This window comes from Macadamia integrifolia, chromosome 10 (genome assembly GCF_013358625.1).
Source record: "Macadamia integrifolia cultivar HAES 741 chromosome 10, SCU_Mint_v3, whole genome shotgun sequence".
In the NCBI taxonomy this organism is placed as follows: domain Eukaryota; kingdom Viridiplantae; phylum Streptophyta; class Magnoliopsida; order Proteales; family Proteaceae; genus Macadamia; species Macadamia integrifolia.
In genome coordinates, this window is record NC_056566.1 from 23,682,242 (window position 1) to 23,696,929 (window position 14,688).

The 14,688-nt window shown below is 37.1% G+C and overlaps 2 protein-coding genes across 2 annotated transcripts in view; both read left to right on the plus strand.

Moving 5' to 3' along the window:
* Nucleotides 1-4,573: 4,573 nt before the first annotated feature.
* On the plus strand, nt 4,574-10,566 carry LOC122092163 (glutathione synthetase, chloroplastic-like). Its single transcript, XM_042662505.1, has 12 exons — nt 4,574-4,964; nt 5,534-5,609; nt 5,764-5,894; nt 6,816-6,938; nt 7,016-7,096; nt 7,514-7,594; nt 7,839-7,908; nt 8,013-8,134; nt 9,494-9,633; nt 9,762-9,954; nt 10,059-10,200; nt 10,306-10,566. The coding sequence occupies exons 1-11, from the start codon at nt 4,822-4,824 to the stop codon at nt 10,180-10,182; spliced, it is 1,284 nt and encodes a 427-aa protein (XP_042518439.1). The 5' UTR covers nt 4,574-4,821; the 3' UTR covers nt 10,183-10,200; nt 10,306-10,566.
* Nucleotides 10,567-11,419: 853 nt separating this feature from the next.
* The window catches only part of LOC122092165 (glutathione synthetase, chloroplastic-like), a 6,455-nt gene continuing 3,186 nt past the window's right edge, over nt 11,420-14,688 (plus strand). Inside the window, exons 1-6 of the mRNA XM_042662506.1 lie at nt 11,420-11,887; nt 11,991-12,160; nt 13,382-13,457; nt 13,553-13,683; nt 13,918-14,040; nt 14,135-14,215. Of these exons, the coding sequence (XP_042518440.1) occupies nt 11,519-11,887; nt 11,991-12,160; nt 13,382-13,457; nt 13,553-13,683; nt 13,918-14,040; nt 14,135-14,215 (950 nt within the window). The 5' untranslated portion in view covers nt 11,420-11,518. The remainder of the gene's footprint in view (nt 11,888-11,990; nt 12,161-13,381; nt 13,458-13,552; nt 13,684-13,917; nt 14,041-14,134; nt 14,216-14,688) is intronic.

Below are 14,688 nucleotides of genomic sequence, written 5' to 3' on the forward strand. Positions count from 1 at the left end.
TTTAAGTTACCTGTTCGGATGCATTGCGTAGGCTAGGGCCTTTCTTTATCTATCCCACATATTAAAGGGCAGAATTTTCAAATATAATATTTATCTTACTTCTTAAAACCAATGAAACTGATAACAATCATGTTATTCTACTAAAAAAAAAAAAAATAGATAACAATCATGTTAAGTAATTATTATAAGGAAGAGAGAATGTTATCTGGTTGTGCAGCTCCTGCACTAACACTGGTCAATGGGAGCATGTCCAGGCATCCAACATGGGGTAAGGTGGTCATTTTGTCACCCGTGTTTGGGTGCTGAAGTGCATGATTGGGTACAGGTCTTGTTTTCCTTAGTCATTATAAAAATGGGAAAATAATGTAAGTTGTGTAGCGTATGCTAGTGGTTCCCTGTATTTATCTCTCTTGCCCCTCGTACGAAATGACATATTTGCCCCTTACTGTGGGAGGAGAAAGATAAACACAAGAAGATGCTAACGAGTCGGACAGGAAACTCAACTCCATAGTGTTTATTTATTTTCTTTTTAAAGCTGATTTAACTTTCCTTTCCTTCCCTCAGCATAGAACCCTACATTCTTTGTTCCCTGCTAAATCAAAGACCATTGCATTGTTCTGGCTGTGGAGGCCATTAACAAGCCAACCAGTCCCAATCCCTTCCTTATTATATGGGGTGGTGTCTAGTCACATTTTGGAGTTTGATCATACTTTTAGGGTCCTTTTTGTGGGTGTTGGATCTAAGCTGTTACCTCTTTTACCTTGTAAAGAAGCGAGATCCATATTTTCAGGCCTAACAATGCCATAAAAGATCTCCTCAACTCTGTATTGCTCTAACTCTGGTTCTATTTTTCTAATTTTGCCCCCCCCCTCTCTCTCTCTCTCTCTCTCTTCTTTTTCTTCTTTTCACCTTTCATCCTTATTGTTTTTTTTTTTTAAATCAGCCCAAACGATGCCAATGCATTGGAGAGGTTAGCGCACTTGAGAGGACCTTATTTTTTTTGAAGATTTATAAAAAGTCTGCTTAGGATCAGGTTCCTCCAAGGTGTGGTATGGGTGGCAATGTATATTTGACAGTTTCAAGCTTTCAGGCACAAATCTCAATACATGAACGCACATCTAGAGATATTTCAATTTGTCAAATGTGCGCTATCACCTCTACCACGCCATAGAATGGCCCCATCCACCTAAAAGTACAACTTACCAGAATTAAATTACAAATTTAAAACAAAACCCGCTAAATAGGCCAAGAAGTCACCAAGGCATGGTAAGAAAACAAATTGTGTATAAAGAATTTTTTATAGGAACAAGATCCGCACACTACCCGTGTGCAGATTTTTTTCACAAAAAATGTGGGTAAATTATATATATTTTTTTATTTTTTAGACCACTAAATGTGTTGGGCTCAAGTATAGAGTCTGGACCAAATAATATTTGGTTGTTTCTGGTGTGTGGTTCCAGTTTGACTGTTGTCTAACCAGAATCGACCACCTAAGACACAGCCCAACCCCCTAATAGCCAATTTAAGGTGCACATAGATTGACACCTTTTTTAGACCACTAAATGTGCTGGGCTCAAGTCTGGTCTGGACCAAATAATATTTGGTTGTTTCTGGTGTGAGGTTCGAGTTTGACGGTTTGTCTTACTAGAATCGATGACCTAAGAGTCAGACACAGCCCAACCCCTTAATAGCCAATTTAAGGTGCACATAGATTGATATCTTTTTTAGACCACTAAATGTGCTGGGCTCAAGTCTGGAGTCTGGACCAATTTAAGGTGCCGTTGGGAGATAAATGACTCCGTAATAAGGCCTATTTAACTTGATTAAAGATCGATACGTGATTAAATGTTTATTAATGGGACCATGCCTAACCTAGCTATGGCTTAAACGGGCTGATCATAATGTGAGATCCTAAATTTAGGGTATTGATAAGGCCCCACCAAAACCAGGTTTGCATTATACAAATCTTATTAAATCTATCACGTGAATCATGATGAAAACTGAGAAGAAAATAGATAAGATCTCAATAATTATAAAATCTTACAAAATATATAAAAAATTTCACCAAAATAAAAGTCTCAACTATTATAAAATGGAAGAAGCTCAAGATTTTTTTGACTTTGGGTAATGGCTCACATCTTCATCCATCTTTATATATTAATCAATCAGCCAAATGGGTCCACACCATTAAAATAGTAGCTCCTTCATAGAGTGCTCACTACAGTAGATTTCTGTGCTTGTATAATAGTAAGGTGTGGGTTGCAGACTTGCAGGAATAATGGAGTTTTCTTCTACTTTCTCCTCAAAATCTTCTTCTTCTTCCGTTATCTTCCATGGCACCACCACTGGTAGACCTAAATTACCAGTCTTCACCTTAAACCCTAGAACTGCTAGCATTGGTTCTGAGTCTTACTGGAGAAGATTAGTAAAATCCAACACAAGAACCTTCTCATTGTCTTCTCTTTCTTCTTCAACCTTACCTCCTCTTGATCATAACCCTATAAAGCTTGAGGTTGAGGTTAAGGTTGACCAGGAGAAAGAAACCCATGATGAAACAAATCTCTTGACTCCTGATGATTATCTTCAGAATATGGACCCAGATTTGCATGAACAGCTACTGTATGAAGCTTTGGTGTGGAGTTCTCTTCATGGGCTTGTTGTTGGAGACAAGAAAGTCCAGGTCTTCCCTTAACCTAATCTTCCAAAGTTCCATCTCTTCGATTCATTTTGTTTTCATCCTTATTTAATTGTTACTGTTTACATGTTGCCATGCATTTGTTGGATTCCTTCTCTAGTTTTTGTCAGGGTTTCGCGCGAAAGCAATTATCCCACATAGTGATGGTCCGATTTATTATTAAATTTGTTGGACTTATGCAGTTAACGACTATTAATCGGGTATTCACGGAGTAAGGTAGTACCCTTGAGCTCTCGATGGTCATCCACCTGGGACCAATCAAGACCTAGACCGATAGGGCACCATTCTTACAACAACAACATCCAAAATCTTATCCCAATTAACATGGAGATTTCAAGTAAGAATGAATGCGAGGATCCATGCAAAAAGATTGACAGAATAGGCCCGCCTTCTTTATTCATTCAAATCACATGGATTTTTTTTTAATCCTCCACTATTATAAAATTTGTGTGTTATTTTATGGATAATTTTTTTAATCCTCTTTTAATCAAATGTTATTGACATTCTTTTATTCTCCTTTAGCAAGTGGTGTCCTCATTATAAAATTGTATCGATTTCATGATTATTTTAATCCTCTTCCTTTGGCAGTTTCTTAATCCTTCCCTTCTAATTCTCCCCACGCATTAGAATATTTGTATAATTGATGAAATTTTGATCCCCATATAGTTTGAGCATGTTTAGAACCGAGTAGAACCATGTCCATGCCTTAGTCTATGAGTTTCAGTTACCTAAATGGACAATAATAGTGTAAAATTCTTAAATTGGTGGGGAGTGATTAGGCCCCACCAAAATCGACTGGGACCGACCGGTTGATTCCTCTAATTATTTATCATTTTCGTAAATTTATTTTAGGTTCGTAATCGGGCTATTTGGGGTTTGGTTTGATCTAGTTTTGGATTTACATGTATGCATAATGAAATTAATGGGAAAATATTTTGATCTAGTTTTGGATTTACATGTATGCATAATGAAATTAATGGGAAAATATTCTTCTTTTTTTATTAATTATTTTTTGGGTTTTCGATTTGTTATCAAGTTACAATTGATTGAGTCTCAGTTTTCTTGATCTGGTTTTATTTTGATTTTTATTGGTTCCATGAACCCTAATCCAAAACCAAACTGATAAAGGTTCGATTCAATTTAATTCGGGTTGAACCAATCTATTTCATTCGGTTCAACCGGTTCTGACTGAACTTTGACACCCTTAGGCCCATCCATCTTTCAGAGTGTTGGTAAGAAGAAGAAGGGGCCCAAGGGTATGGGGGAATGGTATGGATCTGACTAGGTCTCTGGGGCATGCCCAACTAGGTCCAGGCCAGGCCAGGCCAGGCCAGCCCCGCCCTGCTCCGAAGCATTCATTCTTTGGCCCATCCAAATCTCAGTAGAAATATAAAGAATTTGACTGGGCTCATTGACAGTTTACATATGTGCTACAAACATGAGATGGGCCAGCATCCTGGGCTTTTTTTATGTAAGTAGGCCCAGAACAGTTGGGTCTTTTCAAGCCAGCTGTCTCTAGGCATAGAGGGCACAGCCGGACAGCGTTCTTGAATCATGTGATCCGTTCTGGATTTCAAGGGTTCAGGTCCATTCCGGCCAATTCCTGACCGGTTTCAGATGAACCGAAATCAGCCAAGCCAGATGCCCGGTTCTGCATTTTTGAACCTTGGTCCGGCCTAGAGCCTGGTTTAAAAGTGGCCCAACTGCTTGTATCATACTGGCGGGAAAATGAGCCAAGACGGAGGGAAACGAGTGGAACAAGAAGAGTCAGAATCAACTGCTACAGTTTCTTGTTCGTTAGTAAGGATTTCAAATTTCTTCTTTTTCTATCCCTTCAAACTCAAATTTCAAAGTATTTTTTGTTTTTTTTTGTTTCTTTTTATTGATGATTTATAGTTATTTTGTTGGAGGAGGAAAGCATGAAAAGTAAAGGAGAATTGAAAATAATGTGATGTAGAGATTTGGTATAAATAGAATTCAAAGATGATGATTGAATTCGAAAATCATGTGTTGTAGAGTTTTCGATCTTTTCTTTCCTCCAAACTCAAAGCTCATTAACGTTTTGAATGTGGTGGTGGTAATGATGATTGAGTTTGCAGAGATCGGGAAGAGTTCCTGGTGTAGGCATGACTCACTCCCCATTTTCTCTATTGCCCATATCCTTTCCTCGATCTAATTGGCAGCAAGCCTGTGAATTAGCCCCTCTTTTCAATGAGCTCGTTGATCGTGTCAGCTTAGATGGTGAATTTCTACAGGAATCGCTCTCCAGGTGCTCTCTCTCTCTCTCTCTCTCTCTCTCTCTCTCTCTCTCTCTGTATGTTTATTTTGTGGTTTGATTCTATTTTTAGGTTTAGTGAAAGAAATTGCAGATGTACCATAAAAAAAGAAAAAGAAAGAAACCCTCAAACCCAACTGCTCAGTTATAGAGAAAACATACCTAGTTGATATTGGAAACAAAAATTGCGGCAAAGCCTTCAAAACACAATAAAACAAAAATTTAGCCTTTAAACTGAACAGAGAGTTCTTGAGAGATGATATCTTTAGTCAGGTATTCTATATCCTCATCAAAAATGGATTCATTATTATTGGTAATCCATATGCAGTGTCCTGTACTTGCAGTGATATTAGTCTAGGAATTTGAAACACCTCAGCTCCTCTCCACCTTCTGGGTTTTACCATATTCTTCTTTTATGGAATTGTCCATCTTTCTTCTGTTGTTAGATCCATTGGTCTTAAGTTCTGTTAGGGTTCATATCCCTTGTATGATTCATGAGAATGGAAACCCTAGTTGTCAGAGGCTGTTCTTGATTTTTTATCAGTATTTCTCCTACATTGCAGGACAAAAGAAGCAGATGTTTTCACCCGCAGACTCTTAGATATTCACTCCAAAATGCTTGAGATCAACAAAAGAGAGGTCACTTATTTGTGTATTACTCCATTGATTCAGACAAACTGCATCCATTCACTGTTTTGCTCTAATTACAAGATGGAATACTATACTTGTTCATGTTGTTAATTTTTGTAATGTGGATGACACTAACTAGTTCAATTTTTTAACATTACTGCAGGAAATTCGTTTGGGTTTGCATCGTTCAGATTATATGCTTGATGCTCAGACTAATTCACTTCTTCAAGTAGAGCTCAACACTATTTCAACTTCATCAATTGCTCCTGGTTGTATTGTTAGTGAGCTTCACAGGTTAAGTGTTTCCATGAAAGCTTGAAAAATTGATACTTCGCCAGTATGTTTTCCATCAGAATGTTGTCTATACATTTCTGAAACTGAATTTCAAGACCATATATCTTTATCTATTTGATATTGCATTTTCCCCTCTCTTCTGCTGTCTTGGCCTTGTGTTCGATAGTTTTGATGACAAACTCTAGGAAGTATTTTCTTATTTTTCCAAGAATACCAAAGGTTATATGATTCAAATGTTTCTACATTGTTTTATTGATAGCAATTAAAATTTCCTTCAGATAATTCAACTTTTATTTAAATTGGTAACATTTGCAAGTTGCAATAATATGTTTAGTATTAAACAATATTTTTGTTCATCTTTCTGTTAGGAATGTCTTCACAAATTCAATCTCCAGAACCAGGCTGGTAGAATCGACCCAAACACGATGCATAACCGTCTGATCTAATTATGGCCCAGCAATTAAAATCAGAATCCATCAAAGCAATGTTTATGGTACACCAACGGATCATCATACTGAACATCAAAACCTGACATGGTACTTCTTGAGTTTTTCATTTTCTATAGGCCCTTTGGAGACTGAAACCACACAATAGTATTTACCATTACATCTTTAGATGAATCCATGGATGATTATAACAAAAATGTGTAGTTTGGTAGGACATAAGTGGGATTCCATTGGGGACATGATTAATTTAAATTTTGTCTATTTTTCTATATTCAAGTGTATGCCACTAATTTCTATTTTTACTATTATGTGGAATGCCTACATAGTGGATGATGCATTTATGCATTCAAATTTAGCAATTGAATGATGCCATTTTGAATGAAGTTGTGCATATCAGACTGAAGAATCAGTTCCCAAATGCAACAAAGGAAGAATAATTAGCAAGTTTTCTAAATGATGGTAGTTCATTTTCCAGGAACTTAATCAATCAAAATGGAAAGCTCCTTGGGTTAGATTCTGGAAACATCCCTAGAAACAACAATGTCAGTCAGTATGCAGAGGCATTAGCTAAAGCTTGGATTGAGTACAACAACTCCAGGTTGGAATCCAAAACTGCTGTAGTATTGTTCCCTACCTCTGTTCTGAGGTGTTACTAATATCAATTCTTTTGTGCAGGGCTGTCATTTTGGCTGTAGTTCAAGCTGATGAACACAATATGTATGACCAGCTTTGGCTTCTCTCCATTTTGAAAGAGAGATATCCTTTTTATTCTTCGTAGTTGCCTCCTACTATGCAAAAATATAGTCATATCGTTTAATATTTAGAAGTAGTTTTAACAGAATTTCTTTTTATCTTCTGTTGAAGGTATTGAAAATTAGTCCTTAGCAGCAATTCATGTTGAAGGCATTGAAAACTTGTTTTGAACAGAATTCATTACTTGAAAATGCAGACAGTTTCTGAACCAAATATTTGTCACTGAAAAATAAATTCCTTAATTTATCAATTCAAAAAAATGGGAATTTGCAAGCTGTCACTCTCAAAAAATTGATCCCTCACCAACTCAGAATAAGAGGTTGGAAAAAGTTAAATAGAATAAAATAAAGTTCTTCTCACCAACTCAGAAATGTTTCTTAATGAATTTCTACATGGGAATCTTCCTTAACTTTATAACACATATGGCGTAACAGTAATTCGTAAAACATTGACAGAAATAGATGCTGATGCGGTGCTTCTGCCAGATGGGACTCTTCTTGTGTATGTAACTTATTTTGCTTTATCTTTTTCTCTGTGCTATTCTTTTTCCCTATTTTGTCGATGTAGCTCTGTAGCATTCATCTTTCTTTTTTTTCTTTTTTTTTTTCTTTTAATAAAACATGAATTTTTTTTTTTCACCTTTGTGTGTGTGTGTGTGTGTGTGTTAGGGGGAGGGTGCTTTTTATTGTGCTTTCTTCAATGTTATATTTCTAAATGTGAAAGTTTTATAATCTTATAATCACAGAGGTGATCGAGAAGTTGCGGTTGTATATTTCAGAGCTGGGTATACACCGCGTGATTATCCTTCAGAATCAGTATGGACTTTTGCCTCTAAATCTTTCATCTTCAACTGTGACCCAGTTATATTTTATACATTCTGGAGAACCTTCTTGCTTTGCTTATGTGCATGATTATATAGGAATGGAGAGCAAGGCTACTGATGGAGCAGTCCTCTGCTGTCAAATGCCCATCTATTTCCTATCATTTAGTTGGAACTAAGAAGATACAACAAGAGCTAGCAAAACCCAATGTGCTTGAGAGGTATCAAGTTTTCTTTTAAGACCTGATTTCACTTTTTCAAGAAACTTGCTGACATTTCTAGTTCAATTGTATGGGTATAGTAGGTTTACTTACAACTTAATTCTGCCTCCCCAAACCCTCCACCCCCCAGAAAAAAATAAAACTTAATTAAAAATGAAATAAAGAGAGAAAAATCTATCTGAGCACAACTCCAAATCTTGTGGGTATGCCCAAATTGGATCTATATAGAGAAAAGGGGGCAGATGGGATCAATATTCCCTTCCATTGGCAAAGATTGTGATTCTCCTGTAAGATATCATGCAAATGAAGCTCCTGATTTAGTGAGAAAGAATGACTCTGGATGCCCCCATTTAGGTCAGTTTGTGTTATAATGGCAATGCAGTTTATCTCTAACCTGGTTTAATTTTTTGTATGTTTTGAAGCACTTTAATTACCTTCAAATGAAATAGTGACCTAAACATAACTATTAGGTTCATCAACTTTACAATAAACATGGCACTATAAAGGATCCCAGATTTACTTCCAACTGATTCAAATAAACTTTTAAAACAAAATTCTGCCATGTTTTCATGGGTTTTCTGTCACTCAGATGCTGGCATGGAAAATCCACATCATTCACTTGATGGGGGTCAGGGTTCTACAGGTATGGTGTACCCTGCCCATGTGATCCCAGTTGCATTCTTGTAATATATGCTCCAATTTGTAGTTCACCTTAAAGCTTTTCATGAGGGTATAATTACTTACTTTTTGGCTTTGTGAACTGTGATAGAGGCCTACAGGGAATAAACTTGCAACATACAGAACAAAATGGTGACATAATGAAATACATGGATCTATTTTGACTGCTGTGGCAATTGCCACATCAAAACCATCTACAAATAGTATGTCAAGCTTGCTCTGTCTACGCGTGATTCCTGTCTCTAGTCTCTAGTCTTTAGTCTCTACTTTGAACATTAAAAGACCTACCTGTCGAGGGGAAGGGAGGGGAAGGAGAAGTACCATAAACTTCATAACATTTTATCAATTTTAAACAAGATCAAATACTTATTGAGACAAAAGAACCAAATTTCAGAACTATCAGTCTACCTTGGATAAAATCCAGAATAAGCACCGACTTACAACCTTTGACAAGCTTAAAATTTTCTTACAGTAGTATACACTCCTTGGACTTTCTAGCTGGTAAAGTTTCAGCTCAGTGAAGAGGACTTTCTATAGAAATATGCTCAATCAGCTACTGGTCTGCTCTAAAATTTCCAAATGCCATTGTAACTACTCATTGTCATTTTTCTTTGTACTCTTTTATCATTTATCTGGGTGCCAAATTTGATAGTTAATGATTTTGCGTCATTGTGTGACCAGGTTCATTGAGAACGAGGATGACATTGAAAAACTACGTAAATGCTTCGCAGGGTTGTGGGATTTGGATGACTCTAATGCTGTGAAGAATGCAATTAAAAGACCTGAACTGTTTGTTATCAAACCCCAACGAGAAGGAGGAGGTCCAGCCATTTAACATTGCTTTTCTTACTAGTACAACTAATGCTACTAAAGCTAAATTACCATTTTTATTATGTGATATCTGTGTTAGTATTGGGTTCTCTGACAATGGCTCATGATCCCCTTGCAGGGAACAACATCTATGGCGATGATGTGAGAGAAACCCTACTGAAATTAGAGAAGGAAAGGAGTGAAGAACGTGCAGCCTATATTCTTATGCAAAGGATTTTCCCCTTTACTGCTCCTGCATGTCTGGTCAGAGATGGATCTTGTCATCAAGTAAATAGTGTATCAGAAGTTGGGATTTTTGGTGCTTATCTAAGGTATTAATGTATTCAATTTTAATGACACTTAATTCATTATCTAGCTGGTGTTTCTGATGCAAACTATACTTCAAGGTTAGTAAGATGGGACTTTGATTTTACAGGAACAAAGAGAAGGTGATCATGAATGATGAGTGTGGTTACTTGATCAGGACTAAGGGTTCTACAGCAAATGAAGGTGGAGTTATTTCTGGATATGCTGTGATAGATATCATATATTTGACTTAATTGAGATGAATTTCCAAGGTAACTACAAATCAATTATGATTAATGACATAGAGCACCTAAATTTTAAAGCATATGAGCCTTGCAGTGGACATGCAATTAACATTTAATTTGTTCTAATGGCAGGGATCAACACAGGTATTTGATCGGTTTAGATGCTATGGCTGTACATATCTGTCATCTTTTGTTTCCATGAAGCCCTCCAGTGGGAGGTGTAGAAAGAGAGGCTGAAACAGAGTAGTGCCACTTTGTTATCCGGTTGCTTTCTGAGTCTTTGTTCTGTTGTTCTGTATATATATAGTAATTACTAATGCTTTTATCAAATCAAAACAATAGATTGTAATAAATTGATAGAGAATAAAGAGGGCAGGGACCTCCTGCATGTAATGGCATGGGTGTTCATGATTCTTTTACAAGAGGGCCCACATGGTTAGAGAGGAGAGAGACTATACACTACATCATGTTTTCGAACATAAAATAGGAAAATTTACACATAAGCAAGGTTCAAGGTAGCGAAATGGGGGAGCCCAATTGGTCTCTTCCATTTCTGGCTAGAATCAGCCAGAATCACTTGAACCCTAAAATTCTTGCCGTGGATCGGAAGAGCGAGTCAGACTAAATCGGGATCAGTATCAGACAATTTTAACTCCAATCCATTGTTGAAACTTCTCGCTATCTAAAAGCGGTGATTCCAACCTGATTGTGCGAAGCTCACAATTCCAAATTGCCTACATCCTTCTGAAGCTCATTTCCATAAAACATACCTGTAACTCCAACGTCATGCCTTCCCTTAGGAGCTACATACCTTTAATGTTGTACCTTCATTCATGTCTTGAACCCAACTATACTATTACAAACGTTTTGAGAAACAGAAAAAACTAAATACCTTTTTGCAATTTTAAAAATCATAACACAAAAACGGAAAAAAGACAAAATCAAACGGTCCCTTACTTAAACTTCAAGGTTTGGGGAGTAATACATTAATCAGGGCCAGAGCCAGACTAGCCCAATAATATGTTTTAGCCCAAGGTACGCAGGCAAGATACCTTGGTAGGCCCAATTTTTCCACGTGGCATAAAACTGTGGGATGACACATGGACTGCTCTTAAGTTGCCATGTCACAATTGTTACATGCCAGCTGCCCATGTCTGTTTTGGAATCCACTTTCCACCCAAACCCTGTCATTGAATAGGGACACTTTTCCCTTACCAAAAAAAAAAAAAAATAGACACTTTTCCAGAAAATTTCAAAGCGCACACCAACTAAGAAAAATGAGAAAACGGCCGTAGCAAACAAAGAGAAGAGAGGAGCGGTACATGGGGATTACTAGCTGCTTTTCATGGACTCGTCTTCCATTTCCGTCTCTTTCTCCTTCCCCAATTGTTTCTGCAATTCTCCTGCCACTCTCCTTCCCCATTTTACAAAGCCGAGGAGCTTCTCCTTCTTCAATCCTTGTAAAACTCCATTTCGAGGCTACCTGCAGAAATCCCACGGAACCATGAAGAGTGAATCCTCCTCGTTTTCTTCTTCCTATGTAAATCTAGATTCTGGGAAGTGCGGAGAGGAGAAAACTCTAGATTGGAGTTCTACAACATCCATGATATATGATTTGCGTGATATCAATCCGGATTTGTTTCAACAGTTGGTCTATGACGCTCTGGTCTGGAGTTCCCTTCATGGACTTGTTGTTGGAGACAAAAGCGTTCAGGTTAGCAACATATAATTATCGTTCTTTGACCATTGAATCTTGCTGCAAATAGAATATTGGAAGTGCTCCTTTAGTTGTTAAATTTTTGGTGGCTCACTTGCAGAGGTCTGGAATGGTTCCTGGCCTAGGGCTCGTGCACGCTCCGTTTGCTTTGTTGCCCACATTCTTCCCTCAAATTCATTGGCAACAAGCGTGTGAGTTAGCTCCCCTTTTCAATGAGCTTATCGATCGTGTGAGTTTGGATGGAAAATTTTTACAGGAATCATTGTCCAGGTTCCCTCTCTCTCCCTGTATGTGCATTGATTGTTTTCATGTCTGATTACTTTACTACTGTGATATTTATCTAACATGATTGTCTAAGTAATTCCAAAATATTTTAAGTTTTGTTATTACTTATAACCAAATTCTTTGGTTTCAACAAGGAAATAATAACAAGCCCAAGAAACCTCTTAGATCTAGTGAGCCCCAAATGTTGGACAAGAAACAAGAGAGGCATTGAGGGGCATCTCTTTAGCCCCACATCGGCTAGGGAAAGAGATTGGGCTAGTTGATAACCTCCGGCACTCTTCCATAGCCACAACGCGTTTTAAAGCCATGAGGCTCATGGACCAAAGGGGATAACATTGTGGTTTGGTATGGGGCTGGAGTGTTATAAATAGTATCAAAGCAGACCCTAACACTGTGTGGGGCCACAACTGAGATGCTATACAGTGAGGGGGAGATTGTCACGCCCATGAAATGGCCCAAATCCAGTGAGCCCCAAAGGTTGGGCAAGAAACGGAGAGGTGTTGTGGGGGGCATCTCTTTAGTCCCACATCGCTAGGGGGAAGAGATTGGGCTAGTTGATAAACTCTAACACCCCTTCCATAGTTACAACGCGCTTTAAAGCCATGAGACCCCAAAACATACAATATTGTGGTTTGGTATGGCGTCAGGGCGTTACACCACATGACAGAAAAATTGCAGATTTGATATGTAGGGTAGTTGAGCCATTTGTTTTGGTCATTTCCTGTAAATAATTAGGTTGTATGTTTGTTCAATATTACTCATGAGTATATATATATATATTTTTTTTTTCTTTACATTTTTGCTGGATATGCTAAAAAGATGTGCTTCTTGACGATATATTCTTTGAACGAAACATATGCTCCAATCACCTTAAATAACATCAGATAAGTCTACTTGTGGAAGCAAGCAAAGTGCATCTTCAATACTATATTATTATCTGCTGTTTATTGTGCTTGCAGAAACATGTTCTTCTTCCTCCCCTTTCATATCTGTTAATCCTGTATTTTCTGCAATTTACTTTTTATATTATATTTATATTGTCCTGTTTTGGTTATAGACATTTAGCTGATATTCCTTTCATTGTTTGGCTCCCTCTCACTTCTATATTTTCATTAAGCTTCATTTCAACCTTCTTTCTACTGTGACATGCAAAATCGGAAATATGAGTTGGATTTCTTTTCTTAATTTTGTTGTGAACCATTGTAGAACGAAGAAAGTGGACGCTTTCACTAGTAGACTGTTAGATATTCATTCCAAAATGCTAGAAATTAACAAAAAGGAGGTGAGCTATTATATGTGACCTATTCTACTTTCACCTATAATCTGTATTTCTGATTATATTGGCGTAGGCACTGATCCTTTTAGTTGCTATAACAGGATATACGTCTGGGTTTACATCGTTCAGATTATATGCTTGATGCTCAGACTGAATTACTTCTCCAAATAGAGCTCAATACTGTTTCAGCTTCTTTTGCTGGCCTTGGTTGTGTTGTCAGTGAGCTTCACAGGTCAACTAGTTCTGTATTAACCTCGGAATACTTGAACCTTCTCCAGAATCATTGATATGTTCTTTTGATATCATTAATAGTATAATAAAAAATCTGGTACTTAATTTGTACTGCATTAATTCACATGATGTGTACACATAAGGCTTGAAGGTAGCATGGCAAGATCTTACATGCCCAAAACAAGTAACATTGGATAAACAACAAGCATCTAAATGGTTGCTTCTCATTTTGCAGGAATTTACTTAACCACTACGGAAAGAAACTTGGATTGAATCCCTTGAGGGTCCCTGGAAACAACTCAGTCAGTGGATTTGCCGAGGCAATAGCTAAAGCTTGGAATGAGTTCAATAACTCTAGGTTGGGGTCAACCGATCCTTCTGTTTTCCTTTTTGTAAACTTGTACTTGCAAGGTCATTCTGAACTGTCACTAATTTCAAATATATTTTTTCAGGGCTGTAGTTTTGGTTGTGGTTCAAACTGAAGAACGCAACATGTATGATCAACACTGGCTTTCTACCATTTTGAAGGAGAGATATCCTTTTTATCTTCAGCATCCGTCCTATATAATTATACATAATGATATTATTTGAGTTTCTAAAGAGAACCAGGATAACGTTACTCTAAGAGAACCAGATATAGATGGATCTCTTCTTCCCGAGAAATAGATAGATATATGAGCATTCACCCAATGGATCTTAACAATGTTTGTGAAAGTAAAATAAATAAGAAATTTTTAAATAGTTCTGGGAAGTAATTGATTTTTCAATAGGAAACAAGAAAGTTGATACTACAGCTTCCCATGTGGTACCATGCACTTTAGGGTAAAGTATTGTGCCAATGTAGTTAGCAAATCACATTCTTCAATATGTTAGAGATTGATATAGCAGTGAATGCGTGTGATTCCTTGCCATAAAGAACAAAATGTAAGCTGAATATAGTTTCTTTCCTTTTCTTTCTTTTTTTCTTTTTTTTTTTTCTTTTTTTTTTTTTTTTTTCTCTTTTTTT

What these genes read in the sequence shown, in the direction of transcription:
- LOC122092163 (XM_042662505.1), top strand. Translation starts at nt 4,822, where the DNA reads ATGACTCACTCCCCATTTTCTCTATTGCCCATATCCTTTCCTCGATCT. An exon ending in TTGAGATCAACAAAAGAGAG is followed by an intron (nt 5,610 to 5,763) that starts GTCACTTATTTG and finishes ACATTACTGCAG; the next exon opens with GAAATTCGTTTGGGTTTGCA. An exon ending in ATTGTTAGTGAGCTTCACAG is followed by an intron (nt 5,895 to 6,815) that starts GTTAAGTGTTTC and finishes TTCATTTTCCAG; the next exon opens with GAACTTAATCAATCAAAATG.